The 26,713-nt window shown below is 53.3% G+C and overlaps 1 protein-coding gene across 1 annotated transcript; it reads left to right on the top strand.

Annotated features, from left to right (window-relative positions):
* Positions 1-365: 365 nt before the first annotated feature.
* SSC4D (scavenger receptor cysteine rich family member with 4 domains) lies at positions 366-9,310 on the top strand. Its single transcript, XM_068524177.1, has 10 exons — positions 366-531; positions 1,969-2,004; positions 2,277-2,582; positions 3,313-3,390; positions 4,176-4,490; positions 5,602-5,679; positions 6,253-6,327; positions 6,443-6,754; positions 7,650-7,718; positions 8,349-9,310. The coding sequence occupies exons 1-10, from the start codon at positions 366-368 to the stop codon at positions 8,663-8,665; spliced, it is 1,752 nt and encodes a 583-aa protein (XP_068380278.1). The 3' UTR covers positions 8,666-9,310.
* Positions 9,311-26,713: the final 17,403 nt, after the last annotated feature.

Genomic DNA, 26,713 nt, shown 5'->3' with positions numbered 1-26,713 from the left:
GTTGCCCCCAGTGGCCCAAACACCCTGCTTTGGGATGTGTTGTCCTGGAGGAAAAACTCTGAGCCTTTGGCACAGCCAGGCAGACCTGTCTCGGTTTGGGATCAGACAACCCTGCAACCTCACCTCCCACGCCTTGCTTTCATGCACCCTCTGCCCCAGCTGGACCTAAGTCCTCATGAGGAGTTTCCATCTGTGTTTCTGTCCTTATCCTCCAGCTGCTGCCTCCACTCAGAATACGAAACCCAAGTGGAAATGTCACGCCCCCACCCCTCACCGAAGCTCTACCTGGGCCCTTCCAGCTGGAGGAAGTGAAGGGGAACCTTTAATTCCAGAAGTTCCAGCTGTGACTTCTCCACCACTCCTTAATGGGACCCTTGGAAAGGCCATCCACTGGCTGGACGCCTAAGGACACAGAGATGCAAGTTGGTCCCCAGCCTGATGAGAAGGGCAGGGGATGGAGGCCTGGAGACAGGAACGCTGCCCCTTCCCCCCTCACCCCTGTCCTGTCCTTCCTCCTCCTCTTGCCACTGGGTGAGTGCTCCCCTCCCCGCACTTCCCCTTTCTGGCTCTGAGTTTTCCCAGTTGTAAAATTACGGTGGGAGGTGGCCTGTAAAGGAGGTGGTTTCCAACACTCTCTCCAGCTCTGACATTTGCCCAGGTTTGATGAAAGCTAAGGTCTGAGTTGGGGGAGTGGAAGGCTCAGTGCTAAAGGTGAGGGCTCAAGGTACACAGAGCATGGGCAGTTGGGATATTGGAAACAGGCAAGGAGGGAAAGGGCACAGGCTCACCAATGGCTGTTGGAAAGCCAACTGGTGGAACAGATGCAATCAAACAGCCTAGGGACTATCCTAACTTAGGAAAGAAGAAACTGACTCTTAGTTTCTTCATCTGTAAAGTGGGTACACTAGTACATGCCTCAGAGGTTGTAAGGATTCTTTCTCTGAGCTAAGGTATGTGGATGTGTCTGAGAACTCTGTGCACAAATGAGGGGCTATTATGGGTATTCAATTTCCCATGCTAGGCCAGTTTCCCCCTCAGTCCACGTGCTCAGAATTGTATGGTGAAGAAGAGTGTGGCTGTCCGGGTTAGAATTCCAGCTCTACCTTTTATTTGCGGAGTGGTCTTGAGCAAGTTACCTAACTTCACTAAACCTGAAGTTTCCCCTTCTGCAAAATCCAAGCTGCCTCATAAGTTGTCCTAATGAGTAAGTGAGTCAGGCTACATAAAGCAATGAGCACAGTGCCTGACCTACACATATGTGAGAGCCGAAGCAGAAGGACTTATACAGGTAAATCTTTGGGGGGAAATCAGACTGAATCCCAAAGGTAATTTACACACTTAAGGCAGAGCTACTGAGCATCTGGGGAGTAACAGGCTCTGGGCAGGGGGCTCTGGAGGAGACCGAGATGAGACAGACATGGCCACATCGCTGGGCAGAAGGCCTGGAAAAGGGTATGTGTATGGTGCCCAGGTATTCAGAGGAAAAGGAGAGCACTTCTAGCTGAGAGCTCCAGGAAGGCTTCCCATAGGAGGGGGCTTGATCTGCAGGGCTGTAATGAGCAGGGCTAGCAGAGGAGACTGCAGGGTGAAAGACCTGGAGACAAGACTGATGGGAGACTAAGAAGTAAGGAGAAGCTGATCAGAAGATCCTAGAAGACTTTGTAGAGAAAGCTTAGGTTCTGGGACTCCTGCAGGAAAAGGGGAGTCTTTGGGGAATTCAGCAGTGGAGTGGGATAAGCTGATCTGTGTCTCGGGCAGATCACTCTGGGGCAGCCCATGGACCAATGGGCGAGGGATGAAGCAAGGAAACCAACTGGGGCAGTCAGGGGCTTTGGAAAAGCAGGGGTAGTGAAGAGGAGGGGGATGATGGTGAGGACCATGGGGGGAGGAGGGGAGGCTGTGTTCCCAGGGCCAGGCAGCCAAGGGAGGGGGCTGAGGGGGCCAATGCTCTTCCTCACTCTGTTCCAGCCAGCGCCCTACAGCCCACCTCACTGCCCTTTCCAGGTAGGTGCCCCTGCCCCTCCCCCCCGCCCTTCCCCCTGCTCGCGAGGTACTCAGATGCTCAGACAGAAGACCTCAGGGAATAATGACTAACCAGCCCTCCATTATTCTAGAGGCCCCCAAAGGGATTGCTCTAGTCTTCCCATTTTACAGAAAGGGAGAAATAAGTCCCAGGAGGGCCTGATCCCAAGGCCCCCACAGCTTCAGGGCAAGGCAGAGGCATCCTCTAGGTTGGGCCCACTGATCCCCCCGTGCCAGCTTAACCCTCTCCACAGAGCTGAGGCTGGTGGGGGGCCCGAGCCGCTGCCGGGGACGCCTGGAGGTCCTGCACGGCGGCTCCTGGGGCAGCGTCTGCGACGACGACTGGGATGTGGTGGACGCCAACGTGGTGTGTCGTCAGCTGGGCTGCGGCCTGGCTCTGCCTGTGCCGCGGCCCCTCGCCTTCGGCCAGGGCCGAGGCCCCATCCTGCTGGACAACGTGGAGTGCCATGGGCAGGAAGCTGCGCTGAGCGAGTGTGGCAGCCGAGGCTGGGGCGTCCACAACTGCTTTCACTACGAGGACGTGGCTGTCCTGTGTGACGGTGAGCAGGACAGTCTGCGATCCAGAAGGACAGACAGGCAGGCAGGCAGCAGGGCTTCCCAGCAGTAAGAATGTTCCAATGAAGAAGACCAAGCCAGCAGCTGCAGTGCATGGTGCTGGGGAAGCGCCCCAGCCTGGCTGTCGGGAGCCTGGGCCCCAGCAGTGCTCTGGCTCATTGTATGACCTCTGCTGAAAACCAGTATTACTGCTTCCATGGAGGGCCTTGATTATCCCAGCAGAGCCCCCTTCCCATTTTTAAAACCAGACAATTGGGGTCAACGCTGGCAGTAAGGCCCGCTTGGTGTAGAGCTGCAACAAATCTCTGAGAGGCTTTGACCTTGAGAGCAGTAGTTCTGGTTTTCAAGAAAATCAGCTGGAGGGCTCATTAAAACACAGATGGTGGCCCCATCCCAGAGTTTCTGATTCTGCAGGTCTGGGGTGGAGCCTGAGAATTTGCATTTCTAACAAATTCTCAAGTGATGTGATGCTGCTTTAAGAACTAAAAGAACTGAGAACTAAACGAAATCCTCTAAACCTACTGCTTTCAGGACTCAGGTGGCCCTTTCTCCTCTCATACCCCAGATTTCCTAGTTTTGACCCTTTGTGTGGCCAGAGGCCCTGAGGGCAGGTACCTTAGCGGTCCATGCCCTGCCCCTCACATACCTGTGTTTGTGAGGATGGAGAACAGAAAACTCCATATCCTCCTCCCTTCCACCCTGCTTCTTTCCCAGAATTCTTGCCCACGCAGCCCCCAGCAAGGAAAGTGTTAACCAGTAGGGCACCCGCTACAACTCCCCAGAATGGAAAAGGTAAGTAAAGGCAATGTGGGGGACCACCTGGGTCTTAGGAGAGGGATCCAGGGAGGAATATCCCAAACCCTACGCTAGGCAGTGGGAAGTGAGGGATTACTGATGGGTGAGTTTGGTCATTCCTTCATCCCGCCCTGCCCCTGCACCCCCTCAGGCCACTCACCGTCTGGATAGGGAAAGAAGATTCATTCTAGTGGGATGACAAAAATAGTCAGCACAAGGTTGGAGAAAATAAGAGAGGTGGGGGCTGAAGCTTAATCTAATGGGAGAGTCCGATATACACAGAAATGCTGATAATGATGTAGAACAACAAAATGAAAAGTTCCCTTAAAGAATGACAGATAAAAAGGCAAGAAAATCCGGAGGAGGAAGAGGATCCCATTCATCAGAAATCAGGGAGGTTTTCCTGGAGGAAGAGTTGTTGGTGCTGTACCTGGAAAGATGAGAAGGCTTTCACTGCTGTAGTGTTATAAATGAGGAATCAGCACATCCTAGATGGTTAGCAGAGCATGGATTGACAAGGGCAGGGAGGGTTGCTTTTAGGCAGGAAATGACACAGTCAGAGGGCTCTGTCCTCAGATCCCACAAAGCACCCCCAATCTAGACTCTGAGGAAGCAGTGCTTTGGGGGTAAGTGGGTGAGCAGCTCCTCCTAGGTTTTAGGTCCTGGGATACCATGCACTGTGGGTATGCGGAGGGCCTGGGGCAATAAGGAAGAACTTTGGGTTGGAATGGGCAGCAAAGCCATGTGGGAGATGCTCCTTGTCCCTCCACCCCCATTACCAGGTGAGGGCAGCGTGCGCCTGGTGGGGGGCGCGGGCCCGTGTCAGGGCCGAGTGGAGATCCTGCACGGTGGCCTGTGGGGTACCGTGTGTGACGATGACTGGGGGCTGCCGGACGCCACCGTGGTCTGCCGCCAGCTAGGCTGCGGGGCGGCCCTGGCAGCCACCACCAACGCCTTCTTCGGCTACGGCACGGGGCACATCCTGCTGGACAACGTGCACTGTGAAGGAGGCGAGACCCGTCTGGCAGCCTGCCTGAGCCTAGGCTGGGGGGTGCACAACTGCGGCCACCACGAGGACGCCGGCGCGCTCTGCGCAGGTGCGGACTTCGGGGGCGGGGCCGGTGGGCGGGGCGGGGCCGGTGGGCGGGGCGGGGCGGGGCGGGGCCGAGTCCTGAAGCAGGCGGAGGTGGAGTGGGGCCTGGGAGGGCACCAGGATGTTGACTGTCTTGGTGTTAACCTGAGCTCTTTCAAGAAGGCCCCCAAATTAGTGTTAATTTCTCAGTACTGCTCTAGAAGTGCCTCCGAAAATCCTAGTAGACTCCACAGGTATGTAATACTGCAGTATTACCCCACCAATACTCCAGAATTGTCTAACAGTACTCCAAAAATGCCTTCGGAATTTTCCACCACTTTCTAAGTACTCTTTATGGAATACTTCAGAGTAAAGTAATAGTCTTCTAGGATCGCTCCAGAGATACTCCAGAATTCTCTCATTGAAACCCAGGTATGTCCCCAGAATTTCCTAGCCATCTGTAATCCTGATTCTCTTATAATAGTAGTTCCTCTCACCTGGTCCCTCTCCCATACTGAGAGGTTTTCTGAACAACTAGGAATAATAGGGCTGTTAATGGCATTTCACAAATGGACTCCATTCTACCAGATATAAAGTGCTTGCCCATGCCTCACAGCAAACCAGGGGGCATCATTCCCAATTTACAGATGGGAAAGCTGAGGCCCAATGAGGCGGAGTGAGCCCTGGCAAAGCCTCAGCTAACCTTGCTGCATGATCTTGGGTATGCCCCTTGCCCTTTCTAGTCTTATTATTTTATCTGTAAATGGGGATAGTGAGTTTTGTTCTGCAAGCCCCTCAGGACTGTGCATGGCCCTCCCTGGTGGGCAAGGCCTTCTTTATCTCCCCATCTTGGACACACATTGGGCTTCTGGGAACATTGGAGAGACATGAAAGCACATCTGTGAAAGCCTGTATAAACCGTGAAGTGTACACCTAGGCAGCACAAATAAATTACAAGAACTGGCAAAGTGGGGCAGACTTCCTTGGACCCCAGTTGGGACTGAGCCCCCAGCTCTGAAAGTAAAATCTGTTGTCTTCTCCAGGGAGACCCTCCCATCCTCTCCGAGAGCCCAAGGCTGATCAGGAACCAGAACCTTGGCCTCTGACCCTACTCCCTTCTCTGACTCCTACTCTAGTCCTGGGGCACCTGACTCTCACGGCACTGCCACCATCGGGCACAAGAGCGGACTGGGCGTGGCACACAGAGCCAGAGGGTAAGGAGCCCAGCCCACCAGGCTGGAATGGTAGGGGCAATGGTAGGTGTGTAGGGCTGGGAATTGGGAAGACTGTTCTGGACCCAGGGGGAGGGGGCCCGGGCTAGCAGGCCAGGGCTTTTGGCCAGACGGTAAAGAGGTGGGTGAGAGAACAGATGGGCAGCTGGAGCAAGGGTGAAATCCAGGGCTCTGAAAAGTTCAGCAGGCTGGGAGGAGGCACTTCTTCAAAGCTCTGAAATAAAATTTGGGTTGGGGCCGAGGTTGGAAATTGAGAGGCCTTTCGAGAAGTGAGATATAACTTGAATGAAGGGTAGAAGTAGATTTGCAATTAGGGCTGGACCTATCATTGGGATTGAAATTAGGATAATGCCTGGAAGTGGGATTTGGTTCATTCCCTTCAAGCTTCCTGAGGACCCCACCACAGCGTACAACATGGTGACTCTAGGATTGAGGCTGAGTGGGGTGCAGGTGTGGTAAGAGTTGGGGCATCTCAGTAGACGCGCCCTGTGCCCTGCTGCAGGCCAGAAGCCCTCTTTGTCCCCTTCAAATGCTCTAGATACCCTGTCTCTGCAGCTACAGGAGTTGGTGCCCTGCCTTCCAGGGAGCCGGCACTGTTCACCACAGCGGCCTGGGCGGCGGGGAAGAAAAGTAAGTGGCAGGGCCAGGGTTCCGTTGTGGGTGGAAGAGGGTGGGGCCGGGGCTCTGCCCGGGAGCCGGTGGCCCCAGCCCAGCCCCTCTGGCCGCGGGCCTGTGCGCCCCGCAGGCGGGCGGCTGCGGCTGGTGGGCGGCCCGAGCCCGTGCCGCGGCCGCGTGGAGGTGCTATACGCCGGGGGCTGGGGCACCGTGTGCGACGATGACTGGGACTTCGCGGACGCGCGCGTGGCCTGCCGCGAGGCGGGCTGCGGGCCGGCGCTGGGCGCCACGGGCCTCGGCCACTTCGGCTACGGCCGCGGCCCCGTGCTGCTGGACAACGTGGGTTGCGCCGGCACGGAGGCCCGCCTGAGTGACTGCTTCCACCTGGGCTGGGGCCAGCACAACTGCGGCCACCACGAGGATGCGGGCGCGCTCTGCTCAGGTGAGGCCGCTGTAGGACCACGTATGCACGGCGACACGCGCGGGGCACAGCGCCATCTGAGGAATGTGGGGGGGAGTGCCGCGCGCAGGCGCTTACTGCGGCAGGGCGGGGCCCGCTGTGAGATGGGCGGGGCCCGCTGTGAGATGGGCGGGACCGGCGCGGGAGCGTACTGCGGCGCGGGCGGGATGAGGCAGGCTCTGGGGAATGGGCGGGGCCTCGCGCAGGCACGCTCTGCAGCGCAGGGGGGCGGGGTCTGTTGGGAAATGGGCGGGGCCGCGCGTCAGAGTTCGCCGAGGCGCTGCGGCGTGAGTGCAGCGGGAGAGGACTCACACTCTGCAGACAGAGGCGGAGCCCACCGTCGGCGCGCTCTGCGGCTGCGCGGCATGAGCGGGGCCGGGAAGGGAGCGCCCTCTGCGGCAGTGAGGGGCGGGGCCCGAGCTGAGAGGCCGACGGCTGGGGGTAAAGTGTGGAAGAACCTGTAACAGACGTGGCCGGGGAGGTTTTGTTCTGCTGCGTAAAGGACCCGAAAAACTCTAGTTAGCAGGGAGAGTTGATCAGCTTTCGGGGAGCAAGCGTTTGACCTTTGGGAGGAGTCAATGGAAAAGGGGTGTTTGCAGAGTCTGACACATTTAAAAATGCGTCTCTTTATTGATTGCTTTGGGAATCGGTATTTTCGCCCTTGTTTGGTGCCCTGGTAGCCTTGGCCACAAAGGGTTCTGCTTTGCGCCCCAGGGTGAAAGAAACACAACCCACGTTTCTGTACCAAGGAGCGGGGACCTATTAAGTCCTTTCTGACCCTAACTCAGTCCTCCCTTGGAGGGTAGAGGTGACCTGGCCTCAAGGGACTTGTTCCCCAGTGTGACAGCCACCTGTTTCTTTGTCCTTGCTGAGCCAGGCCCAGAGGAGCTAGTCCAGCAGGATGGTGCTGAGACCACCCAGGTGCCCACTCCTCGACCCAGGGACGGTAGGTGTCCACCGTCCCTAAGAGTGAAGTGGAGGCATCAGGATACGAAGGACCAGATTTGGAAGGAGGTCACAGCCCGGGGTTACACAGCAGATTTGCACCAGGTCCTGGAGCCTTTGTCCTTCTGCGAGAGTCTCAGGCCTCATTAATAGAGGCATGATGTCCAGAAAGAGGGAGGTGGGTTTTAAGCTAGAGTCATCTAGAGATTTCTAGAGTTGGGACCAAAATAAAGGGATGGGCTCCTGTCCTCAGGAGAGCAATGAAAGAATTCAGGCTTTAGTCTGGGGAGTCCAGGGAGGAGGGGAGATGATGATGATAGAGAGCAGCCCTGGGTCTGAGGTATTGGGATTGTGAACAGAGAACTAAGGAGAGAGCAGACATGAAGCTCCCAGCATGCAAAGAGCACCCCACAAAGGCTTGTACACATTCTTCTGATCTTGAGATGCAGTCTGGTCCGATGCCCTTCTTATTTTAATCTCATTTGTCTGCCTTCGTCCAGTGGTTCCCAGGGCAGTGCTGTGTCCCAAACCACCACCCTTTGCCTCCTGTAACTACCCCTTACCTGGCCTAGCTTGGGAGTGGCCTGGCCTGGGCCAGCCCCTTCCAGCCCCAGGCCTTGTCTCCCCACAGGGCACTTACGTCTGGCCAACGGAGCCCACCGATGCGAGGGCCGTGTAGAGCTCTTCCTAGGGCAGCAGTGGGGCACTGTTTGCGATGATGCTTGGGACCTGCGGGCAGCCGGCGTCCTGTGTCGCCAGCTGGGCTGTGGCCAGGCCCTGGCAGCCCCTGGTGAGGCCCACTTTGGCCCAGGCCGAGGCCCTATCCTCCTGGACAATGTCAAGTGCCGTGGAGACGAGAGTGCCCTGCTGCTCTGCTCTCACATCCGCTGGGATGCCCACAACTGTGACCACAGTGAGGATGCCAGTGTCCTGTGCCAGCCATCGTGACCCAGCCCACTCTGCAGACCACCTCTTCTGGGAGCCTACTGTGGCCTGCCCCTCTTCCTCCAGGAAGTCCTCCTCCTGTGACAACTGCAGTTCACTCTGCCCTTCCCTCCCCTTGCCTGGGAGAGAGCCTGCCCAGATGGTGTGGTCCTGCCTGAGGGAGCCTGGCTCTATCCCATCAACTTAGTGTGTGACCTCACCTGTCATCACCTACTGTGGGCCCAGTTCAATGAAAACTCCTACTTTCTGCTCAGCTAAAACAGAAAATGGTGGGAAGGGAAGAACTCCTAACTTTCCTCTTTGGTGGGACTCCTGTTACAGTACCCTTAACCCAGCCTTCCTTAACCCTGGTCCAGGAGGTTCAGGTGCTCTCTGTAAATGGGGTATCTCCCTTCCCCCCACCCATCTTGGGATCCTCAAGAAGACGGGAAGGCAGGAGAGGCCTACAGCTCTTACCTTAGACTGGCCTGGGGCTGCAGAAGAACCTGGGTCGTTGCCTGGCCTGCCCTGTGAGGACCTGGACTCAGATGGTGCTTGGCTGGACAAGGGGACTGGAGGGGCCAAAGCAGGGACAGGGGCCCCTCCCTGCAGCTGGAACCAGCAACTCGATTTATGCTGCTCCCACCACAGAGCCTCCACTTTGCAGGAGCAAAGAACCCTGGGGGCCTGTAGCCACCCGTTCATAGGTGCCAAGTCAATAAAGCATTGTCCCCCCTGTCTTTTAACCGAGGTCAGTGTTTGGGCATAAGTGCGTAGTTTGTGGCAGCAGGGAAGACTCTGGTTAGGACTCTCCGGAGGAAACCTGCCTGGGGGTGGAGGGCAGTGCGAGAGCATCATCAGAGAGCTTTCAGCAGGACCATCACATCCTGGAGATGCTGACTCACAGTGTCAGGCCAGGAAGGCCCCTAGAGGGTCCCCTAGCCCATCCCCATTTTCCTTTTACGTACACAGAATCCTAAAGGAAGGGGTCTGCTCAAAGGCACATAGCAAGAGTCACTAGAAGAGAAAAAATTGAGAGGAGGCAGAAAGGATGATGAAGGAGAGTAAAGCAGCATTGGGGCTTCCCCAGGGGCTGCTCTTGAGGTACCTCACCTGGCGCCCCAGGGCCAGAGAGAAGTGAGGGATCCTGCCAGAGCCTCTCTCAGCCCCACGGTGGCTGACTCGCCAGTAGCAACTGTCTGACGTCAAACCCCCACCCTCCTCATCAGCCTGCAGGCTCTGCATGAGTTTCCTATCCCTGCCGTAACAAATTAGGATAAATTTAGTGGCTTAAAACAACAAATTTATTATCTTACAGTTCACGAGGTCACGAGTCTGAAATGGGTTTCCCTGGGCTCAATTCAAGGTGTTGGCAGGGCAATATTCTTTCTAGGGGATCCAGTGGGGAATCCTTTTCCTTACCTTTTCCAGCTTCCAGAGGCTGCCTGCATTCCATGCCTGCTCACAACCTCGTTCCAGCCAGCACTGCATCACTCTGACCCCAGAGTCCATCATCTCATCTCTTTTTCTGATTCTTCCACCTCCCTCTTCCATCCTCGAAGGCCCTTTGTTATTATATTAGGCCCACCTGGATAATCCAGGATAATCTCCCCGTCTCAAGGTCCTTAATTTAACCGTGTCTGCAAAATCTTTTTAGCTACGTAAAGGAGCATTTTCACCAGCTCCAGGGATTAGGACTTGGACCTCTTTGGGGGGGGGGGGGCGGGGGCGGGAATTATTCTGCCTCCCACAGGCTCCAAACCCAAGTCCTGGCTGCCAGCCAGAGTGAGGCAGACACTTAAGCTCCAAACTCCATCAGCTCTTGGCAGTATTGGTTTTGTCTCCATTTGTCAGGGAGCTCTCTGTGACCCACGTGTCATTGGAGGGATGAGGGCTGGAGGAGTGAAAGGAATGAAAATGCTGAAGAATTCAGGGAGTCGGGGCAGAGGGACACGGATGCTGTAGCTGCCCTCAGCCCCTAGACCTCAGTGCAGCACACTCAGATTCTGCTTAGCCTGTGGTCATTGCCACTCCAGCCACACCCACACTTGAGTGTGCCTCTCCATTGTCTTGAGATGTGTGACGGCTTCCCACCCCTGGACTCCCCTTCCCCATCTAGACAAAGTGCTTTCATCAATGCTCAACTAAAGGGAAGTGTTAGCATCCCTTTTTACAGACAGGGACAACTGAGGCTCAGAGCGGGGAAATGACTTGTACAAGTTTGCTGAGGAGACCCAGGACCAGAAGTTAAGATTCTTGATGCCCATTACTGGGCACCAACATGTCCAGTTCTTCCCCTTCCTGGCATGTGGTAGATTTGTACTTCCCTGTTCTCTTGAAGCGAGGCATGGCATGTTGACACGCTTTGGCTGATGAAATGTGAGTGGAAGTATCTCCCCCAGGCAGAAGCCTTCAAGGACCCAAGCACTATCTGCCAAGTTCCCTTCCTTCAAGGTGACCAGTGACATTCCAGGTGGTGGAGGCTCCATCAATCTGGGTCCCCACCTGGAGAAAAGCTTCCATTGACTCAAGATGGGCAGGTAGAGTGAGGGAGAAATCTGAGTTTGGGGGTGGTTTATCATAGCAGCGTAACCCAGCCCATCCTGAGGGAGACACTGAACCTCCTAAATTTTTCTCTGTCCTGTGGGGTCTATCTGAAACCTGTTTTCCAGGCAGTTATCAAAGCTGTTCTGCTGTCTGTGGTTTTCTGTGGTTCTGTGTACACTTTGGTGTTCTGTGGGCCAGAGCCTACTGGGTTTGGGAACACGCAGATAAATAAGGGCTTTTGCCCTTGAGAAACTCACAGAATAATCCAAATGCTGACTTGAGCGCCCTGTGCTCTCCTGATACTCAACCTGTGCCACTTAGAACTTTGTCACCTACACCTCAACCTGGGTTTCCCTGTTTAGGAAGTAACACTACCAAGCACTAGCTTAAGCTGGAAATCTGGGTCTTATCCCCAACAGTCCCCACTCTTGAAAAACTAATTAAAGTCTACTGATTCTACCTCCCAAACACTGTTGGAATATGTTCGTTTCTCTTACTGTTTCTTCTCTTACATTTCTTTCATGGCCTCTTCACTGTCTCACTGTCCCCAATCCACTCCCCATACCACAAGAGCAGTGAACTGTCTAATGTTGACAAATCTGATTGCGCCACTCCCCTGCTTAAACCCCTTCCATGGCTTCCCAGTGTTTTCCTCAGCAGCCTAGCTCAGTCTACAAGGTCCTGCAACAACCTGGTTCTACTTGTGTTCGACATCATCCCTTACCACTTGCTGCCAGGATCTTGCCAGGCTGAACTACTTTCAATTCCTCTAATGTCTGGGCTTTCTTCCCATCGGGCCTCTGCACATGCTGTTCTCTCTGCCTGGAATACACGTCACCCTCTCCCCTCCTTCCCCTTGGTCAACTCTTATTTAGCCTCATGTCTCAGCTTTCATTTTCTCCAGAGGCCTTCACGGATACCCCCCTCCCCCACCCACGGTCTGGACTAGGAGCCCCCATCACACCTGGTACCTCCCCAGTGACAGCACTCACCCCTACATCACAGCAGACTGCTGACTTGGCTGTGTCTTCCACCAGCCCAGGGGAGCTGGGAGGGCTGGGGCTGGGTCTGTTGTGCTTGACTTTGCACGTAGGACCTTATACATGGCAGGTGCTCAAATAATATTTGTCCAGTGAACGGAGGACATGAACAAGTATTTCTGGAGCACCTGTGTGCTAGTCTGAGCACCGTGCTGGACTCTGGGGCTGCAGAACAGGAAGAGATCTAGACCAGTTACAGTTTGCATGGCCCAGAGATTACCTTCAAAAGAAGACCCATGATAAGCCATTGAACAAATCAATAGCCAAGAGAGTTTGAGCTAGTGATTAGTGCTACAAAGAACATGAAGCAGGGTGTTATGGGGAGGCATTGGGTGGTCATGGAAGGTCACTGAGGTGGTGAACCTTGAGCTGGGCCTGAGTAGTGAGGGGGAACCAACCATGAGCCTTTTGTTGATCATGAAAATGTTTGGGGCGGACCATTCCAGGTCCTTCACTGGGGATTTAGCCTGGCCTGCAGAAGGACCAGCAAGAAGGGCATTGTGACTGGAGCAAAGAGAAACGTGCTAAGAGATGAGTCAGGAAAGCTGGTAAGCGCCAGACCACTCAGGATTTTCTAGGCCACCGGGAGGAGTTTTATTCGAAGAGCAATGAGAATCCATTGGAAAATGAAGAATGTAGGCGGTCCAGATGTCAGCCTCTTGAGCACTTCCCACCTCTTTTAACTTGCTGAGTGCACCTTGCCTCTTAAGATCTAATCAAAAGGACCCATTAAAGTAGGATACCAGGATCCCTACCAAAAGCCTCAGGAATTCTTAGGGAGCTTAGATTCTGCTAAGTACCCCTGACTTTTGCTGATTTCTAAATCTTCCATCTGCTTTTGCCTCCTTTGTGACTCTCCTTTTACCTGTTCACTGACCAAGCCCTTCACTCCCAAAGTTCCACCAATTCCAGGCTGTGCATGGTGCACACTTGGCTGATGATTTGGAGCAAGCATTCAACAAACAGCCAGAAATTAGATACCCTGTTTTTAAAAATCCCTTGTATATTCACATACACACACTGCCACCATTACCACCACTGCACACACATGCACATTCCCACATAATTGTTACTGATTTTCTCTACTCTAGCCCTAATGGCCTACCCCAAATGCTGAGACCCTCTGTCTCCTACCACCTCCTTCCGCATTTGCAAGCCCTCTTGACTCCCACGTTTTTGCTCATTGCTTTTTCTTAAATAACAGCTTTATTGCGATATAATTCACATACCATCAAATTCTCCCTGTACACTCAAGTGTACAATTCAGTGGTTGTTAGCTATTTGCAGGGTTGTGCAACCATCACCACTATCTAATTCCAGAACATTCCAGAACATTTCATCACCCCACCAAAAAAACCTCATACCCATTAGCAGTTACTCTCCATTTTCCCCACCCCGGGGCCCCTGGCAACCCCTAATTTACTTTCTGTCTGTATGGGTTCTAGACATTTCCTAGACATAGAATCAGGCAACATGTAGCCATTTGTGACTGGCTTCTCTCACTTGGCATAGTGTTTTCAAGGTTCATTTGCATTGTAGCATGTATCAGTACCTCATCCTTTTTTAAAAAATATTTATTTATTTTATTATTTTGTTTTATTTATTTATTGTTTCTGGATTCATCGGGTCTTCGTTGCTGCGCGCGGTCTTTTGTCTGGTTGCGGCGAGCGGGGGCTACTCTTCGTTGCGGTTCGCGGGCTTCTCATCATGGTGCCTTCTCTTGTTGCGGAGCACGGGCTCTAGGCGCGCGGGCTTCAGTAGTTGTGGCACGTGGGCTCAGTAGTTGTGGCTCGTGGCTCTAGAGCGCAGGCTCAGTAGTTGTGGCACACACGCCCAGTTGCTCCGCGGCATGCGGGATCTTCCCGGACCAGGGATCGAACCCGTGTCCCCTGCACTGGCAGGTGGATTCACAACCGTTGCACCACCAGGGAAGCCCTCATCCTTTTTTAAGGTGAAATAATATCCCTTTGAATGGACTTATCAGATTGTGTTTATCCATTCATCTGTTGACCGACACGGACTATTTTTACCTTTTGGCTATTGTGAATAATGCTGCTTTGAACAGTCCTGTACAATATCTGTTTGGGAACCTGTTTCCAGTTCTCTTGGGTATATACACAGGAGTGGAATTGCTAGGCCATATGGTAATTCTATGTTTAACATTCTGAGGGACTAGCAAACGGTTTTCCACAGTGGTTGGGCCATTTTACATTCCCACTTGCACTGCACAGGCGTTCCAATTCTCCACATCTTTGCTAACTCTTGTTACCCCCTTAAAAAAAAATTCTAGCCATCCTACTGGCTGTGAAGTGTTATCTCCTGGTTTTGGTTTTTATTTCCTTAATGACTAATTATGTCAAGTGTCTTTTTTTGTTGTTCTTATTGGCTATATGTATATCTTCTTTGGAGAAATGTCTATCAAGTCCTTTGCCTATTTTTCACATGTGTTCTTGCTCATTTCTTATGCAGAATTACCTTGTCTACTGCCTAGCCTCCAGGACTAGCTTTCCAAAATTGCCCTTTTTGTTTTGCTAATCAAAGCTGGATCTCCTAATTGGAATTCTGCAGCCACCTATTAAGTGGTTTTGTTCCCTCCCCCCCTCCCCGCATTTGTATATGTTGTCTCATTTCACAGTCGCAACCTGAGAGATGGAGGTAAAATCCTTTTCTGATTTGACCTTTGAGGATTTAGGGATTGGCCAGGATCTTACAGCTGGCTTATTAGGGGGTGGGATTCACACCCTGAGCTGTCAAACTCCAAAAATCCCCATGCTCTTCCTACTAACTAGTACTATCTTGTCTCATGACTACCCCTGGACATGTTTATCTTTATTTCTACTGTACAGAAGGGAAACTCAGGGCCGGAGAAGGATCAGGAGTTTTCCTGGGTCACGAAAAAAGATCAGAGGCCAGGTCTAGGGTCTCCCACCTCCGCCCCAAAATCCTCCTCCCAGCCCCACCAGCTCAGTGGCGCGGACCTGGAAGGGGTGGCTCGGCTCGGCCCTTCCGGCCCAGTCCGGTCTCGCTTTGCTGCTGAGTCACTGCCGAGGGGCAGGGCAGGGCGGGCGCAGCGAGCACGCGCGAGGAGAGCGAGTAGGAGCCCGCCCCGCGTGGGAACCGAAGGCCCACCTCTGACTCCGCGGTAGCCTCCTGATTGGAGAGCATTGGACTGATACAGCCAATCACAGCAAGCTGCGGCTTGCGGGTGGGGCGGAGCCGAAGACAAGGGAGACACCTCCCCCCTGTCTCCTAGAATCTGCCTCTTCCGGGCGCACCCCTCGGGGCTTTGGGGAGTATTCTGGGCTCGGCAGCTGGAGGGACGGAGGTAGCCGGACCTTGCGGTGATGTCGGGTGCTACCTACGCGGGGTCGGGAAGAAAGGGTCCGGAAGAGTCCCCAAGAACCTGGGGTGAAGGCGACCTTTTCTAGTCTGTGCGGCCATTCTCAGTTTACAAAGAGAATTTGACACCCCACCCGCCGCCAGTCGGGCCGGGCTGGGATCTTTATTCTTGTTTGTGGGGAAGATTAACCAACAGAGGCCTGTTAAAATTATAAGGCCAGTTTTCGTTAAAACTGGCATTGGAAAGGGGCGGGCCCAGGCACTTGCAGACGTGCGCACTAGGCTGGGAGTTTACCAGCAGCTTAGAGGCGCCCCAGCAAAGGCCTGTGTGTGCAGGGTCACCCTGAGGATGTGGCCCGCGTGGTCTCCAGAGCTGGCCCTGAGGGCCTTTGAGATGCAGCCAAGGCAAGGAGGGTGGTCTCTGGAGCTCAGCAGTTTGCTCTTCAAACTCATAGTCTAGGCCTAACTCCCTGTCTCCCCTGCCGACCGTGCACCCCTCCACCCACCTCCCTGGCTTCTGCCCTTGAGGTGTCTTGGTGGGCTTGAGTTTATCTTACTCGCAAAGACTGCTAGCAGTCTTTCTTCCTCTCCACCTCACTCAGCTACTCAGCAAATGTTTGAGCCCTTCCTTGTGTCAGGCTAGGGCAAACGGCCCATCACAGAGCCAACCAGGTCTCTGCTCCTGTAGAGTTTACAGTCTAGGCAGGAGATAGACCAATGGTTACGTCAAAGCCTGGTGAGAGTTGGATGGGGGAGGAACAGAGTGCCAAGTCGGGCAGTTTGCAGGGGCCCCTAACTTAGTCTAGGGGGAAGGAGCAGGGAAAGCTTTAGGAAGAAAATAGCTTTTTTAAAAAAAATTTATTTTATTTATTATTTTGGCTCCTACTTGGCAGATGGAGAAACTGATGCTCAGAGAAGAGACTGATCTGCCCAAGATCACCACCCTGAGCTAGAGGCAGACTTGGAACCTGGACATGCGGGCTCCCACTGGCTTCACTTCCCACTGCCCACATTTGGGTTGTTTTAGGTCTTCATTGCTGCGCACGGGCTTTCTCTAGTTGTGGCCAGTGGGGGCTACTCTTCGTTGCGGTGCGCGGGCTTCTCATTGCAGTGGCTTCTCTTGTTGCGGAGCACGGGCTCTAGGCACGCAGGCTTCAGTAGTTGCGGTGCGCGGGCTCTAGAGCGCAGGCTCAGTAGTTGTGGCGCAAGGGCTTAGTTGCTCTGCAGCATGTGGGATCTTCCCGGACCAGGGCTTGAACCCATGTCCCTTGCATTGGCAGGCAGATTCTTAACCACTGTGCCACCAGGGAAGTCCAGCAGGAGGATTCTTAACCACTGCGCTGCCAGGGAAGCCCGAAAATAGCTTTTAACCAGAGGAAAGGGAGCCTGGCCTTCTTGGAGGAATGGAAGGAGAAGCAGATGGCTGGAACAGAGGTTCAAGGGAGAAGGTGGATTGAGATGGGAGGAGAGCCTTGTGGGCTCATTAAAGATTAGGGAGATTATCCTGAGGGTACTCAGAAGCTAACTAGAGGGTTTTAAGCAGAGGAGAGACATAATAAGATTTGAATTTTAAAAAGATCATTCTGGGCATATTGTGGGGAAGGGGTAAACAGTAGGGGAATAAGATGGAAGCAGGGAAACCAGCTGCATTAATGCAGGGGAGACATGATGATGATGGTTCAGACTCTGGTGGAAGTGGTACAGACCATGAGCAGAGGATGCATTGTTGACCTGTAAGGGGGGCTGTAATGCTTCGGGAGACTTAGAGTGGCACTCCCTCTGTGGGGCCCCCTTTATTTATTCGTTCATTTATTCTCTTATTCAACAAATATTTGAGCACCACTTTGGCCAGAAATTATGCCCAGTTTCCCAGGGAGCGAGGCTGCTGTCTGACCCAGTCGGGGTGGAAGGGAAGGGGTGATGTCTGCAGAGGGGTTGGTGCAGACCTCACTGAGACCCCACAACTGTACAGTATTTGGACACTGGTGTGGGGTTCCTATGCATTTCAGCTCCCACCAGAACCTCCCTCTGCTGACAGCCAGCCAGAGATTTCAGTTTCTACTTGGCATATGGAGAAACTGATGCTCAGAGAAGGGACTGACCTGCCCAAGGTTACCAGCCTGAGCTAGAGGCAGACTTGGAACCTAGGTATCCGGGCTCCCACTGGCTTCTCTTCCCACTGCAGTCTGGCTGCCCACATTTGGGTTGTTTTAGGCTCAGAGAGCCTCTCCACCACCGTCAGGCAGGAGGAGAAGCTGCAGACAGAGGGGCGCCTGCTCCTTGTCTCTCTGCGTCCAGCTCCAGCCCTGAGATTGCTATATTATTAGCAACAACCCACGACTGCGCAGAGCTGTACAGCCTTCTGCTTGCCAAGGGACTTACATGCAATATCTCATTTGATCCATCTGGCCTCGCCAGGAAGTGAAAATTATTATCCCCACTTAACAAGTGAAGAGACTAAGTCTTAAAGACACAAACTATCAGTGCATCTGATGAACTCCATTGAGGTTCTATAACATACAACTAATATGTATCCATTGAACTCTGATCCCCTGCAACTGTGCTGGGTTCCATAGAATACAAAGATGAACAGGATCTGGGCTCTGCCCCCAAAGGGGAGATAATCTATAGGGATATAGTTCATATACATTCCTAGCCTTTGTGTAAGACCCCGGTGTGTGGGGCTTTGGAGAAATGGTGTGGGCTCAGAAGCAGAAGTCACTCCTAGCAGAAGTTCTGGGAAGCCTTCTGGAAGAGGAAGCATTTAAGCTGGAGTTGGAGGCCATGGGTTTGGATAGGTGGTTCTAGGGTCCCCTCTGTGTCCTCTCCCAGCATCCTGGGCTCACCCTCTCATCACATGTCATTACTTGTCTCCCCTACCAGATACTATGCACCTAATAAGTACTCAACATTTGAATCAATGGAGGTGCAAGTAAACGGTGGAGAGGCAGAATGAGGCCAGGTTGCAGGTGACCTTGATGATCAGCAGGGTCTCTTCCAGTCGTAGAGGGCTGCCATCTGGGGCAGAGCTCTTGGGCGGGTGGGATAGAGCGATGAAACGTGTCCTTTCTTCCCTCTTTTTGGTGGGACTTGGCACCCAGCATAAGTGCTGGGGTTTGGGGGTGAGGGGAGGTGGGTAGGAGCCTTTAATTGGTGGGATCTTTATCAGTGGTGCAGCCCTGGGAACTGGGGTCACACGCTACTCTCCTGACTCCCCACCTTTGGCCCAAACTGCTTGGCCAGATTTTTGGAACTCTCCCCAAAGGGTGCCAGGAACAGAAGGTATCTGTTGCCTCCAAGTTCTTGTTGGACCTGAAGGACACCCTTGACACCCCAGGTTACTCAGGTCCTCTGTGGGGTAAGTGAAGATATGTCACAATCACTGAGGATTGGGTGGTTGTTTCCATTTTACAGATGGGGATGAAGGCTGCAGAGAGCTCAGTGGCTGCCAGACCTCACAGCTAGTGAGAGGCAGAACGGGGTCCCTGCCTCCAAAGCAGCCCCCTTCTCCGACCTCCTGCTGCCCTTGAGGAAGCCCTCAGCAGGGGCACTCCTCAGTCTGCAACACAGGGTCACCTGGCTGGGCTTTCTGCAGCAGGTGGTGCAGATGGAAGGGACAATCCGGCTGCCTGGCCCGGTGGCCTCTGCCTTCCCAGAGCAGCCATCCATCTTGCACTGATTGGGTCCAGCCCAGCAGCTTCCGGGATGAGCTGTGGGCACCCGGCCAGCGAGCTCAGCACCTTCCCTCTGTCGAATCCTTTCTGTCTCTCTGTCTCTGTTTATTTCTCTTTTCTCTGCTTTTCTTTTATTTATTTATTTTTTTTGCCAGCCTCAGGGCCTCCTCCCCGGCCTTTCCCTGCCCCAGGAGTAACCCCAGGACATCCAGTGCCTCAGAAATCACGGCTGCCCCTACTCTGCCTGTGCCTCTCCTCAGCCACCTGCATGACCCAGTGGATAAAAAAGTACAAAGCAAGGGAATACGGTAGTCATGCTCCCCTTTGTTCAAGCCCTTGGCTTCTTCTTCCCTGGTTGTGAAGCTCAGGAGGCCCGAATCGGCCCCATCTTTCCGAGGTAGAAGTGCTGGCCCAGAGATCAGAGTTATGGGAGCAAGATGCAAGGGTGGCAGGGCCCTGTGCCAGGCAGAATGGAAAGGTGTGGAGGTTCAAGCCGCCAGCTGCCCTGCCTGCCGCGCTGCTTCTTCCAAACCCTTTGAGCAGATCCCCTTCCTTGGGGCTCAGAACTCGTAGCTCTGTGAACCAACCCTGCGCCCTCACAGCCTGGTCCTGGGTGGCCTTCCTGAGGCCTTTGGCCCCTGGTTGTCGTTTTCGTCCTTCCCCAGGCCCTGCCCCATCCTGGGGACTTCCAGCATCCACAGGACACAGCGTCTGCCACCAGAGCCTCTCAAGGGAACCAACTCAAACCTGAGCCTCAGCCCTAGCCCCTGTCCACTCCCCAGAATTTTCTGCTGCACTTGGGCTTCCCACTCTCCTGATGCTCTGGCACCCCACTTCACCACTCCCCTCTACTTGTTCTTCCATGTCCCTGAGCCCTCCGGCCTCTGACCCCCTCCTGCCTTTATTTTCCCCACCTTGCCCGGTCCTCGGCCAGTCCTGGCATTCACTCCTTTGATATATTGAGCCCCCTGGCCCCCAGTCCCTTGGCCACAGCTGACCACTGCCTGCCCTGGGTGGTCTGACCTCGACCTTCTCAGCTCCTGGCCCACACTGCTGAGAGCTGCTGGAGAAAACCACAGGGCCGGGCAGATGGGGGCCCTGTGCACGAGGCCTCCAGGCCCAGCTGGTCCTTTTCCCAGCTCACTCCCCCACCCTCCCCAGAGGCTCCCTCAAACCTTCAGCCTGTTCACCAACCTCCTCCCCTCCTCCTCCCATGACTCAGCAGATGACTTCAGCTTCTCCTTTTCGGAGAAGAAGGATCCCAGGAATCTCCCTGCCCTCCGCTCAGAAGTGCACCCCACCTGCCTTCCATCCCGGCTGACCCCTCTTCCAGGGCTCCTGACCTCCCCCACGTCAACATATCCACCTGTTCCTTCCACACCGCCCCCATCCTTCCAGCCTCTCTCTCTCCAGACTCTTTCCCCTGAGCATTTAAACAATCCCAGCCTCTTGCAGACAAAGGAAACCCTCCCTCTGCCATGAGCCACCAGCAATATCAGCGTCTCTCTCCTTCATCTGACCATTAAATTACTGATGAAAATAGTCATTTGCCTAACACAACATTGTAAATCAACTATACTCTAATATAAAATAAAAAATAAATAAAAAAAAAGAAAATACTCATTTCCAAATCCTAATTCGCAACTTCTCTACCCCCTGCCATCCTGAACCACTGTAGTTCGGCTCCACTAAAATTGCACTTGCCGAGGTTGACAGAGATGCCCTAACTCATGGAAAGGCCTGCTTTTCTGTCCTTACAGTTTTCTGGAGGCACCTGGCACCTTGGAGCACCAGGAGGAACGGATGGTCACATCCTGTGCTTCCTGGTGATCCTTCCAGGTCTCCTTCTGAGCCCATCTTTTCTGGCCCAGCCCATACCTCACCCCCTGCTCATTTATACTCCTTAAAGGCCCACGGGTCCACCTCCCACTGCAAACTCAAATTTCTGTGTCCAGACCCAACCTGGGCATCTCACCTCCCAAACTGAACCCATCATCTTTCCCTTAACCCTGCTCTATCTAGGAGGATGGGACTGTCCTCATCCACCCACTTTTCTAGGAATCCTGCTGGGCATCTCCCTCCTCCCACAGCCATCACTGCTCCCTAACCCCTCCCCCCCACCTCTCACAGGGGCTATTATAGGAACCACCCCCCCAAAGGGTCTCCCCACCTCTGGTCTCCCCATCCAATCCACTCCCGACTCCAGCTGCCAGAATGACCATTCTAATATGCAAATCTGGGAATTCCATGGCAGTCCAGTGGTTAAGACTCCATGCTCTCACTGCCGAGGGCCCAGGTTCCATCCCTGGTGGGGAAACCAAAATCCCACAAACCTTGTGGGTGGGCCAAAAAAAAAAAAAGACTTTAATAAAATGCAAATCTGACTCCATCTCTCCCTTGCTTGATATCTTCCCTGGCTGAAGAATCCAAAGGGCAGAATCTGGTCCATTCTGAGATTCCCAGCCTTAGGGCTTCTCAGGACTGGTTTTATTTATCCTCCCCTCCCCCACTCCCAGAACCCAGGAAATCCCCATGGTTTCATTGAGCGCTGCTGATTTGTGCAGGATAACTGGAGTTCAGATCATTTCAGCGAAGGCCGGAAAATGTGAAGATTTTAGTATTAACCTAAGTGACTTGTTCTGAGCAAAGGAGAGTCAGAGATCCAGAGAAGAGAAGTGATGTGTTTAAAGTTATTCAGCACATCATTGGTTCAGCCAGGTCTCCAGTGTTCTGTTTGCTGCCCCAGCCCCCTGAATCCAGCGTGGGCAGCCCCAGCCTTGGGGAGTATGCCTGGAAACTGCTGTCCCTCCAACTTCTCCAGGAGGGCCTTGACTTTGACTCATCCTCCTGGAGGACACACACCTTCCCACTCCCGTGAATGAGCAGGTCATTCACCTCCGCTCTCAGGCCCCTCCTACTACCCAGCTTTGTCTGCATCCTCCCACGGGAGAGGTGAGAAGTAAACCCAGGGCTTCCCTGGTGGCGCAGTGGTTAAGAAGCCGCCTGCCAATGCGGGGGACACGGGTTCGAGCCCTGGTCCGGGAAGATCCCACATGCCGCGAAGCAACTAAGCCCGTGCGCCACAACTACTGAGCCTGCGCGCCTAGAGCCCGTGCTCCACAACAGGAGAAGCCACGGCAATGAGAAGCCCACGCACCCAACGAAGAATAGCCTCCGCTCGCCGCAACTAGAGGAAAGCCCGGGTGCAGCAACGAGGACCCGATGAAGACAAAAATAAAATAAATTAATGAAAAAAAACCCCACCATTCACTAAAAAAAAAAAAAAAAAGAATCTACTTGCCAACGCATGGGACACGGGTTCAAGCCCTGGTCCTGGAAGATCCCACATGCCGCAGAGCAACTAAGCCTGTGTGCCACAACTACTGAGCCTGTGCTCTAGAGCCCATGAGCCACAACTACTGAGCCCACCGGCCACAACTACTGAAGCCCACGTGCCTAGAGCCCGTGCTCCGCAACAAGAGAAGCCACCACAATGAGAAACCTGCGCACCACAGTGAAGGAGTAGCCCCTGCTCACCGCAACTAGAGAAAGCCCGCACGCAGCAATGAAGACCCAAGGCAGCCAAAAATAAATAAATAAATAAAAGAAGTAAATCCAGCTGTGTGTAGGGAGTCAGGCCTGCCTTCACTGGCTCTGAAAAGAGGCCAACAAAGAAGAATTCCCTCCAATGAGGAACAGGAGACACATGAACCTCCTTCATGACCCAGCCCCTCCGTTTACTACCTATGTGACCTAGACAGGTTACTTAACCCCTCCGTGCCTTGGACTCCTCATCTATAGTGTGGCTTCTCTTCTGTCTATGGGGGAATGGGGGCAAACGCATATGCTCTCCTGTTTTTTTCTCACTTATTGGCCTTTCCTTGCCCCCTGAGTATTATTAAAGAAACAACGTGAGGACTTAGGGGGAGGATCACAGAGCACTGATTATAGACCTCGAGGCAGCCTCTGATGGAGGCACCTGGCTCAGCCTAGGTTGGGGTGGCTGCCCTAGGGTTGGAAGGCCAACGTCCACTTGTCATGAAGTGCTCTTAGGCCTTGTATAACCCTCTGGGCACACAACTCTCAAGTTGGGGGGTCAGGAGCTCAGTACCACATGTCCTGGTCATCCATCTCTTTGGCCGTCTCTCCATTCCCATCATGCACCAGGCATTATAGATGGAGAAGAAAAAAGAACGTGCTAAAATGTACTCTTGGGCTTCCCTGGTGGCGCAGTGGTTGAGAATCTGCCTGCCAATGCAGGGGACACGGGTTCGAGCCCTGGTCTGGGAAGATCCCATATGCCGCAGAGCAACTGGGCCCATGAGCCACAACTACTGAGCCTGCGCGTCTGGAGCCTGTGCTCTGCAACAAGAGAGGCCGTGATAGTGAGATGCCCGCGCACCGCGGTGAAGAGTGGCCCCCGCTTGCCACAACTAGAGAAAGCCCTCGCACAGAAACGAAGACCCAACACAGCCAAAAATAAATAAATTAATTAATTAATTAAAAAAATAAAGTAAATAAATAAAATGTACTCTTTGTTCCTGGGGAAGCTTGTACAATATAGAGACAAAAGGGCTTCACATGTCCTGGCCTTAAACGTAAAAGGCCTTTGGGGGGAAGGGTTCTCCTTTTTCTTGTAACACCATAAAGTAGAATGAAGAACAGTGGGAAAAAGATCTGGGAACCTAAGTGCTGTCCCACAAAGGAAGGGGGACTTCAGGAAATAGTAAACTGCCTGTGGCCAGAGGTGTGCTCGCAAGGGCTAACACCCAGGAGATGGGGTGCTATATGTGGGATTTCTCTATTGGATGAACAAGGGTCCTTCTGCTGTCCCTTCCGGTTTACCAACTCCAACTCCAGGAAGACAGGGAGGAAATCTGGCTGGCTCTGAAGCCTAGAAGACAGTGCAGGCCCCACGCTCCTGAGTCATCTCAATTTGCTCAAGGGTTGATGTGGAGGGAGTGCTTTTTGCCCCTGTCTGTCCCCAGGCTCAGAGCAAGGAGTTGGTGCTGTCTGTGCCTACCTCCTGTCCCCTGGTGCAGCCTGGGCTCCTGTCTGCCTGCTGTGTCAACACCAGCATTCCTATTACATGATCAAGTGGGATTTGCACTCTGGAAGCATTAGTGCTGGGCTGACTTGGCAGAATGGCCAACACAAGAAAATACCAGTTCCCTACCTCTTCCAGCCAGCTCTCAGAAGGCCTCATGGCCACTCTACGTCCTCTTTGAGCAACCCAGCCTGGCCTTCTTCAGGGTTTCCAGGGTCTTTTGAGGTCACTCTGGCAGACCATTAATGGTGGAAGAATCCCCCAGAGAGCTTTAAAAACGTACAGGTTCCCAGACCCTACTGTTGGAGATTCTGATCCAGTCTGTTGGACCTAGGACTCTGGATTCTAGACAAGTTCCCCTCAGGTATTTGGGGGACTGCAGTGCACAGCCAGGTTGAGAACCGCTGGTCAGCGTCACCTCTGAGTGGCCCGTCTTCTGGCCCTGCTTATCTGCTGGTCCCTCACCTCTGACTCCTGTCCCACCCTATCCAGACTCAGCCCATGCCATCACTGGACAGCTCTAGCTGATGGAGAAATTGCCTCCTAGAAGTGAACTGAAACTGATGGGCTCTCTGCAGCTTGGAGTCTTCTAAAAACAAAAAGCACCTGCCTCATTCCCTGTGGTAGGCAGGCTGCCACCATCCCCATCACTGTGGCTCTCCCATGAGTCATTTGCCCTTTGTTGGAGTCAAGCATCAAAATTCTCACTCAGACCCTTCTACCAAGTCAAGAACGCATTCATTTCATAGTCCAATTCAGAGGGCATGGTGGAGAGTTCTCTTTAAGATTCATTGGGGAACCTGAGGTCCAGATTGGTGAAGCACTTGGCCCAAGTTCACACAGCTGAGTTTCAGGAGAAGATTCTTTCTTTCTTTCTTTCTTTCTGTCTTTATTTATTTATGGCTGCATTGGGTTTTCGTTGCTGCATGTGGACTTTTCTCTAGTTGCGGCGAGCGGGGGCTACTCTTCCTTGTGGTGCGCAGGCTTCGCATTGTGGTGGCTTCTCTTGTTGCGGAGCATGGGCTCTAGGGCACAGGCTTCAGTAGTTGTGGCACGTGGGCTCAGTAGTTGTGGCTCACGGGCTCTAGAATGCAGGCTCAGTAGTTGTGGCACACGGGCTTAGTTGCTCCGCGGCATGTGGGATCTTCCCGGACCAGGACTCGAACCCATGTCTCCTGCATTGGCAGGCGGATTCTTAACCACTGCGCCACCAGGGAAGCCCTCAGGAGAAGATTCTATCCTGGGCTCCTCTGCCCTGGAATGTCCATCTCTTGAGAATGGGGACAGTTTACCTCTTTGTTTGGGACAATGGCCTATTTTTTATGTGATGGACATTCCCTTGGTGTGGTAAAGTTTGAAGTGGGCTCTTTTTAGGGGAATGCAAAACTTAAAACGTAAAGAAGTTTTAGACTTTTCAATCTCTCCCTCCTTCCAGGCCAATCAGTTTTAGGGGATCTGAGAGGCCATAGATTTAGGGAAGCTGGCTTGGTGAGGAGCAGTCAGACACTCAGAACGGAAAATTTCTGCCGGTTGTCAGAGCCAGGTCAACAGGCTTTCTTTGAAATCTGTCTGGCTCTTCTTCAAGACCATTCTTTCTGGCTGTGGCCCTATTTGCTCCTGGGATTGTCTACAGTTCTGACCTCCTGAGTTTTGGCCGCAATTTGACCATGGCCATTTGTTTTGGGGCAAAATCTTTCAAGTCCTCCTCAAGAGGTAAGACCATCACCAGGTGATTCATTCTTGAAGCAGAGTCTTTTTCATTGAACAAAACTTCCCTGAGCACCTGCTCTATGCCGGCCTCGGAGCTCAGAGGTGACTCCGATGGATCTCTGTCTTTGAGAAATCTATTTGTAAGACCACAGGGGAAGACAAAGTCACACACATACGAGTGCAGTGAAGAGGTCTAGAACCTGTGCTGGGAGCTGGTAGGAGCACCGAGGTGGAGTGGTCAGTTCAACACGCTGTGTCTGAGTCTAAAAGACGAAGAGGTAGGATTGAATGGGGGGTAGGAGTAGAAGGAGTTCCCAGCAAAAGGAACAGCTTTTGAAAAGGCCCAGAGTGGGAAGAGGGCACTGCATGGTCAGGAAATGCCAGTCAATTGTCCTGTGTGAGATGCAGGTAGAGAGGTAGGCCGGAGTCTCGGGAAAAGCCCTTGAATTCCAGGCTAAGAAGCAGGGACTTTGGCCCATATGCAAAGGGAGTGGCATGCATGGCAGAGCCAAGGCGAGGGAAGGACAAGATGGGATGCACATATAGAAAGATCTTTCAGATCTTGTACTGTAGAGGCTAGGAAGACACTATGGTAAGGCAGTTGGCAGGCTATTGCTACAGGCTGAAAGACCTTAAGAAGCATCCGTGCAATTCTGTTATATTACCGATGTACAGTCTGAGGCCCAGAGAGGTAGAGCGACTTGTTCAAGGTCAC

Source organism: Eschrichtius robustus, chromosome 16 (assembly GCF_028021215.1).
Source record: "Eschrichtius robustus isolate mEscRob2 chromosome 16, mEscRob2.pri, whole genome shotgun sequence".
Taxonomy (NCBI): domain Eukaryota; kingdom Metazoa; phylum Chordata; class Mammalia; order Artiodactyla; family Eschrichtiidae; genus Eschrichtius; species Eschrichtius robustus.
This window is presented reverse-complemented; position numbering and strand designations above follow the sequence as displayed.

What these genes read in the sequence shown, in the direction of transcription:
- SSC4D (XM_068524177.1), top strand. Translation starts at nt 366, where the DNA reads ATGGGACCCTTGGAAAGGCCATCCACTGGCTGGACGCCTAAGGACACA. An exon ending in CACCTCACTGCCCTTTCCAG is followed by an intron (nt 2,005 to 2,276) that starts GTAGGTGCCCCT and finishes CCCTCTCCACAG; the next exon opens with AGCTGAGGCTGGTGGGGGGC. An exon ending in AACTCCCCAGAATGGAAAAG is followed by an intron (nt 3,391 to 4,175) that starts GTAAGTAAAGGC and finishes CCCCATTACCAG; the next exon opens with GTGAGGGCAGCGTGCGCCTG.